Genomic DNA, 8,075 nt, shown 5'->3' with positions numbered 1-8,075 from the left:
TCTCTCTCTCTCTCTCTCTCTCTCTCTCTCTCTCTCTCTCTCTCTCTCTTTCTTCTTTTCTTTCTTTCTTTCTGGAGGAAAATTGAGGGGACGTGCAGGGGGTGGGGGGCGGAGGAGGAAGAACTAAGAAAGGGAAAAGTAAGGGACAGCCCGGGTTCTTGGCAGCGTGCAGAACACATGCCCACTGGCGCGCCTGCGTTCGGAGCTCCTTCACCCAAGCTCTGCGGGTTTCTGCTCTCGCGGCAGGCGGGTGACCTCGGGGTCAGCGGGGTCCCCTCCCCGGAGCTGCTTCTGGCTCTGTGCCAGTCTTCCAACCCGACCGCCCGCGCCGGTCCCGCCCCGCGTGGCGACTTCTCCCTTTGCCTCTGCCCTCGGGTGGCCGGCCCTGGGTGGGGCAGCTGCGCCTGCAGGACGGTCCTCTGTCCTCTAAACGCCTAGAGCTGGGGCCACCCGGGGGGGGGGGGCGCGCCGAGCCGCACCTGAGCCTCAGGGGGAAACGGACGCCAGCGCTGCGCCGCGCCTGGCCGCAGGCTCAGGAGCCTGGTGATCTCAGCCTCTCCAAGCCCCACAGGCCGGGATCGGACGCCACTCGCTCGCCGGAGCCCTTCGTCCCAACTCTTGTGAAAGTTCTCCACCCGGGCGGCAGAATCTGCCGCCGTCAGCCGCTCCCCCGCGCGCCGGACCTGATCTTGAACTCCGCGGCGCGCGTCCCGGGTCCACCTTGCGCCGCCCCGTGCGCAGGCGAGGAGCAGCTGCCGGGAAACCCTATGAACTCTCGAGAAAGGGCGTGACGAAGGGTCCTGCGGGTCGCGGTCCCGAAAGCCCGGATCTCCTTCGGTGGAGCTTGAGGGCAACAACGCAGAGGAGCGCTGGAGGATGAGTGTGCGGCCTCTGGGAATCTCCACACGGTAATGCCAGCATGTAAGTCGCCTTCCAGATTGGAGCCCATCGCACCTCCATCTGTGTCCCCTTCGCCACTTTAGAGCAGCGCTTCCTAGAAAGGTACCAACTGCAGTTAAGAGAAGATTCAGCGTGCCTCCTCGAGGCACCCGGGACTGGGTATTGCCAAACTGAGCCAGAGCATGTGTGCGTGGCTTTCTCCCCTAGAGAGTTAAACCTCACTTTGGGGCAGTGGAAAGAATAAGAATGGCAGGGTTTTGATTCAGGTTAAACAAGTAGGAACGCACTGTGTATCTGTCTTCAGGGTTGTGGTCCTGTCAAGCCAGCATTCCGGGGATCAACACCTAGGGTCTGGGAAGGTACTGCCTGGGAGACATTGGCTTTCAGCTGTCACTTTTGCCTGAAGAAGTCCTTCTTAGACCTCATAGATATTTAAATGAGTTTTTTTATCCAGTTGTAACCTCCCACCTCTCGCTGTTTTCTTTGAAGAACTCAGAAAAGTGTTCTCAGTAGCCGATGTTGATTAACAAGTAAATAAGGAATGTGATGGAGGCTTCCGGTAGAATCACAAGTAGGAGGCACTGAAGGAGAGGGTGAGACAGTCAGAAAAAGCATGAAGGTTTTGCCTGGATGGAACTACCATCCAAGTTGTGGGGTGGCTCAGAGGGACCTGGTGAAAGAGCAGCCTCCGCAGTTCCTGGCCTTCCCAACTGGTCAGTGATTCTCAGAAGGGTCACACTTATCTTTGCGGTCAACTTAAACGTTGTTGCCTTTTTTCACACTGTAATTATTCCCTCGGCCATTTGCTTTATTCTTGGGCCATCAACTTGGCAGACGTTTAACCCCCTTCTACTAACTTGTTGAAGAGGTATAACAAATTGATACTTCCCTCACTCCATTACTCCATCCTTACTTATTTCCACTTCAATTTCCTCTTCCAGGTTAGCACCAAGGGTCTTGAGTCTTTACTTCCCTTCGCTGCTCTGTCCTGTCTGCATCCCCAAACGCATTTTTAAGGTGGGAGACAGAACAGCGCATACCAACCACACCGGCCATGCTGCAGCTCTGATCTCTGCTCTGTGCCTTGTAATGAATACCACTTATTTTTATTAAAACTCCATGTGAAGTAATGCCACACCTGTGACTTTTACAGTTTTGCTTCTGCCAGTGGAATGGACGAATGCATAACTTGTAAGCATTTGTCTTGGGAAACAGCCAGCCTTGTAACATAAGACTGGTTCTCCTATGCAGGCAACAGGTCTGGAATGACTGCTAAGTTAGTTTCCAACTTCAGTTTTTCCTGCAAACATACCCTGACTTTTCACTAGAGATGTTTAGGCAGCCTCCCCAGGTATAGAGACCTCATGGGATTAAAAGCACACACACACACACACACACACACACACACACACACACACACACACACAACTGATCAACCAGTAATGATAACACTCTCTTGATAATGCAATTAAATTACTTAGTCCATTTGGATTAAGTGTGATTAAATTTATGTCTTCTCAGGTTGAGTCATGAGCAAACAATCATCCAAAGCTTTTTGTCCTTGATTTAAATTTCCTTACCAAACTCTTTCTGTGGAAATATTTTCCCTCTTTCAAGATGGTTATGCGTATGGTTTTTGTGCAGTTGTTTGAGACAGTTTAACCCATTTTAGCCAAGGTAGACTACATGGAGATAATGCCAAGCTACCCAAGGTAAATATTTCTATTATCTTGTTAAAAACGTTGAAATGGGAGACAAATTATATTTTTCAAATTTTAATTTCAGTAAATAAAAATACACAGGCTACTTAAGGGTCTTGGCAGCGTCTTTCTGGTAAGAACAAACTTGTATATTGTTACCCTCATGGTTTGAGATTACAGACTTTATAAATATATTTAGGAGTTATTACAATTGCATGTTTTTCATGCTCTGAGAAATTGAGGAGATTTAGGAAGGGTGACCTTTGTGGGTCTCACACTGCATGAAGATACTGTTCCATTTATGGCTTTTATAAGTTACATGACATTGTGCCTTTCCAATGTGAATGGTGAATGAGACCATTGTCTGTTAGCTTATGGGAAGTATTAGAAGCCCATATTTGTTACTGCCTAAGTGAAGTGTCGCTCTGATTTCTGGGAATAATGACTTGAGAGAAATGTCATTTATATATTAAAAATAAACAGATGATAATATCTTTCGACCCAATCATGTTTCTAACTGTCCACATATTATATAGAATTTACATTTCTGAGGAAAGAAGAAGTTTCTAGAGACTATCTCATACTTAGACTAAACAGAAAGTGTGTAGTATTTGTGGCAAGATATGTATTTCCATGTTCAGGCCTAGTTGGATGACATCATTGCCTTGTCAAAGCTAGATGACATTATCATGTATACTGCTCTGTGGAAATGATGACATTTAAGGGCTGTACCAACTCCCGACTAAGAATTCCAGTATAACAAGTGCGGCTACCTGGATCATCTTAACCTTCCCTTCACTTGGAGTGGAGTTCTTTGGAATGCCTTTCAAGATGATTTAAAAGGCAGCCAATGCAACGAAAGCTTGCATGTTTATGAAAGCGTTGATAAAAAAATACACAATCAGAAAGAAAAATATTTATACTGTAATAGAAAAGTATGTATATGACTTGATCCTGCCAATCCAAATACAGGAAATCCAAGAGAGACACTTCTGTCAGCTGACAGTGATCAAAGCAGTGCCACTCACCAGCACGGGTGACAGCACTGATATACCCCAGGGCATATTTTGGCTGCATTTAAGGGGTTGTTTGTTTGTTTGTTTGCTTGCTTGCCTTGTTTTAATAATTGTAAACCTACAAGAAATTTGAACGAATACAAATAGCTTTCACAGGAGACTAGAGAGATGGCCCAACAGTGAGGAGCCTTGCCTCTTTTGAAGAGTTCAGGAGTTCAGTTCGTAGCCCTCAGTTGGGTGGATGGCTCATAATTGCCTATGACTACAGCTCTAGGTCCATACCTTCTAAAGGCTCTTTCTCTCTGTCTCTCTCTCTCTCTCACACACACCAATGCAAGAACAGCTAAGTATTCTTTTCCCAAGAGTTATGTATTATCATTTGTAACATCATTTAGAGTTATGTATTATCATTTGTAACATCATTTGTTTCACTCATTTCCTGCATGTACCTACCCTATAATTTTGTCTTTTTCAGAATTTTCTGAAATCACGTTGCACACATTAAAGATTTAATTTTTTCAATTGAAAAAATTTTAAGATAATTGTAGATTCAATTATATTTGTAAAAAATGCAATATCCCATATATCCATTGGCTAATTTTTATTAAGAACATTTTACAAAACTATAGAGCAAAATAAGAAAAATAAGAAAAAAATAGATGTTGATAAATTAGAGTTATCTCTCTCAGTTTACTGAGTGTCTACATGTGTGTATCCATTCATGTGTGTGTGCCTGTGTGATCCTATGTATGTGTATGTGTGTGTGTATTTGTATAAATTCTCAAGGTGACTTCGTGGTATGAGCCAGTCATACATATTCAAATAAGGAAGGCTTTGTGAAGACCTGAACAGCAAGTGAGACTTTAGTAGTGGTGTGGGGTGAGGCCAACTTAATAAAGGGGTCTCACTTCAGTAACAGGATAGCACTTTCTCTCCTTTATGCATAGCTTAGTCTCAGGAACATGATCTTTCACTGAAGGAAGAAATGCTATTATAAGTAGGCTTGAATATGTTAAATTACTGTTCTTTTATCCCTATAGAATCTCAAGGTGTTCTCTGTCACTCTCAAAACCTTCTATGAAAAGATTTACCAGAGAAACACAGCAGGGATGTGGTCGAGGAAGTGAATTCCTACTGTTGATGTTAGAAGAACTAATATCCTGTTAGCATCTCTATGAAATGTATTTTTCCCCACAGCTTTCTGAAATGAAGCTCAAATGTGTGGTATTTTGTAGCCTATTGATTTGATACAGGGTTTGATATGGGTTGTCTGCTCCCCTAAAGGACAGCTGAACACAAAGCTCTGGGGTTCATGACTTACCCTGAGAGCTGTGCAAGTAGTTTAATCTCTTACATTCTCACCTGTGAGATAGTAGCTTTGCCTGCATAATGAAAAAGTCTTTGAAAATTATACAAGATATGAATTAATTTTCCTTTAAAATACGTTTCTGGGGGCTGGGGAGACGGCTTATTGGTTAAGAGCACTTGCCACTCTTTCAGATGACCAGAGTTGATTTTATCATCCACATCAGGTGGCTCCCAATCACTTGTAACCCCATTGTCAGGGGATCCAACAACATACCCTCGTTTCACCTCCATGGATACCCATACCCACATGCATCTGGAATATACACTCAAAAACACATACACATAAGTAAAAACAAAAGTTTCTGTTCTCTTTGGTCAAACTTTGAGACCTTGATCAAAACTCTACAGAGCTGAAGTTCCTGTTTAGAACCTTAGTAACCCTGCTTGGGATTTTCCGTTCTTCTGAGAAAGCTGTTTAAATTTCAGGAATGTATTTTTGCTAAGTGATCCCTTGAGAAGACCCACAGGACTTTCCTTCCACCGTTCTATTCTTAATTTACTTGTTTCTGCTCTTTGCTAAACAGCAAAGTAGATGAAAGTTGGCTTATCATATGGTTTATATTTGGTCACAAGCACTTGCACTGTTCTGGCTACTTTTGTGTCTGCAGTGATGGAGTCTTTGGTCCTGGAATGTGTCAAGCTCTGGTCTTCATTTGCAGCTATTCCTTGATAGGATTGCAGACAGGTTTGGTCAAACAACTCAAGGATCAGTTATGGAGTCGTGAAACATCAGAGCTTTTTATAGCGAAGAAGTTGCCTGGAAAATGAACACTGTCTAGCATCCTGTTTGAGAGCATGTATGAGCTTAGGAGAGAGTGACACTGTTCACATATTGATGGAGGAGAGTCACCAGATACCACACAGAGTAGGAGGATAGACGGCTGGCATGTAACTCTTAGGGAAGGCTGGCAGCCATCTCAGTTCTTTTCCATTTTTCGGGACCTCAGTTTCTTCTTCAGTGAAAGCCATAAGCGATTCATCATCTTTTGGGTTTCCAGTTCTCTAAGCTTCTTTGAATACGTAATTGTTCTTTTGTCTTAGAAGCACAGCCAATTAATTCATCCCCAGCATGGACGGGGAACAACTCATTCATACAATGTCATTAGGAAACAGGCCCATTCTTCCAAATACGTGACCTTTCCCTGTGACAGAATATCTTGCTGCCTTTTGTGAAAACTTCTGGCTGAGCTAGAGGTAGAAGTTCTCTCTGGGTGGTAGGGGCCCATTTACAAAAAAAAGCAACAAGGCTCACAGTCGAAAGTGTCTGATCCACAAATAATATGCTTAACAGAGGAACAGGACAGAATAAACACTGGTCATTCTAGAATCCATACCTGTTAGTATCAGTATTACTACTTATTCAAACATGTTCCTGTTAATGGGTAGCTGCTTTTAGCTTCAAATATATCGGATGAAAATATATACAAACATGTGTTCCATTCCCCCCCCTCCCTAAAAATCCTCTTCGGGTCTTAATCTTTTCTTAGTTTAGAAATTCCAAATGGACAGCTGCCTGTGGTTGGAACTTGTAGAATGTGGCATAGAAGACTGTGACAGGAATTTCAGGAACTACATAACGTTTATTCATTCATAGCAGACATGAAATGGTTTGCCTTCCTCCCAGGTGATCCCAGGAGTGGCTTTCGATTCACTTGAAGGGTATGGGCGTACGTGATTAAGCCTGTTGACTGTTACTGTTTTAGTGTCTTCCTTCTCTTATAGAGCAGATAGAATAAACCCTCACCTTAGCAAGTCTGGTAGTACAGTAATTATAATATCAGCTGTTACTTATGGAAAGGTTGTGAGATATCGTGCACTGGCTTTTGAAGACATCATCTTATTTAGAAGATATCAGTCAGTGACTCTAGGGCTAGGCACACTGCAGCTCCTGACTTTACAGGTGACACAACAGGTGACACGTAGACACAACAGAGCTAATCGAATTTTGGGATTGTGCAGGTCTTAGGGAGCAAACGCAGACCTGTTTTTAATGTAATCCATGTTTTCTTTGACGTGACAGTGTCACAGAAAAACAATGATTCGATATGTATTCTTAAGGCAAGTACAGGAATTCTTTTGTGTATATTTTCTCAGTTGAGTCTTTTTCTGCCTTCCCATTTAGTGTTACACTCATTACCCATGTAAGCAGACTTGGGACTTTAAGAAAGTAGCTTGTCCTTCTTTTGGAAATAATGTTACTTTCTAGTAGCAATTGCAACTTTACTGTCTTTTTTGAGTGTGTTAGGACTTGGTGATTTCTTCCCATTGCTGTCCTATGCCTGGCCTTGCCTCCTGTCAGTTCAGATCCTTTTATGGCCCCTATGAGCAAATAGCTTCTGTCCTTATTACATCCTTTGCAGATTTGCAACATTTGATGACGCTGACTCAAGGAAGTCTGTTGTGAGCCATGATGAACATGGAATCTTTTCTAAATCTTTAGCAAATACATTTTTCAATCTAGAGATGACACTGCTGGTCCAGCAGAATGGGTTGTCAACCAGGTAAAGGCACATGACACCAAATCTGATGACCCAAGAGTTTGATCTTGAAATCCACAGGATACAAAGAGAAAACTCACTCCCCGGAGTTGTCCTCTAGCTTCTACATGCAGGCACCCACAGACACACAATACTTAAGTGTAGTTTAAAAATGGGAAGAGATAACACTGCTATACACAAAGATCAACCATTTCACCTGCATCTAACATACAGAGTAGTTTCTGAACTACTTGGCGAATACTAGTCATTAGAAACACTGATAAGTATTGTTACATACAATGGGTTCAACTTTTAGAATATTAATGCTCCCATGCTTCATATTAGGGAAAGAAGAGAAATTTAATTTTATTTTAAATATTTCCCTTTGACAATAGATGGGCATTCATATCTGGTGATGTGGAAGAGGTTAAAGTTGAAATTTTTTCTTTCTTTCTTTCTTTCTTTCTTTCTTTCTTTCTTTCTTTCTTCCTTTCTTCCTTCCTTCCTTCCTTCCTTCCTTTCTTCCTTCCTTCCTTCCTTCCTTCCTTCCTTCCTTCCTTTCTTTCTTTCTTTCTTTCTTTCTTTCTTTCTTTCTTTCTTTCTTTCTTTCTTTC

The 8,075-nt window shown here is 42.8% G+C and overlaps 1 protein-coding gene across 4 annotated transcripts in view; it reads left to right on the top strand.

Moving 5' to 3' along the window:
• Window positions 1-493: 493 nt before the first annotated feature.
• The window catches only part of Adgrg6 (adhesion G protein-coupled receptor G6), a 138,550-nt gene continuing 130,968 nt past the window's right edge, over window positions 494-8,075 (top strand). For 2 of the 4 annotated variants that reach the window (XM_021174750.2, XM_029482960.1), the window contains exon 1: window positions 494-908. In XM_021174750.2, the coding sequence (XP_021030409.2) occupies window positions 877-908 (32 nt within the window). In that variant the 5' untranslated portion in view covers window positions 494-876. Of the gene's footprint in view, window positions 922-8,075 lie in introns of all 4 variants that reach the window. The other 2 variants (XM_029482959.1, XM_021174751.2) reach the window with 1 other exon arrangement.

Source organism: Mus caroli, chromosome 10 (assembly GCF_900094665.2).
Source record: "Mus caroli chromosome 10, CAROLI_EIJ_v1.1, whole genome shotgun sequence".
NCBI lineage: Eukaryota > Metazoa > Chordata > Mammalia > Rodentia > Muridae > Mus > Mus caroli.
The sequence above is the reverse complement of the archived record's forward strand: the minus strand, read 5'-3'. Positions and strand labels throughout refer to the sequence as shown.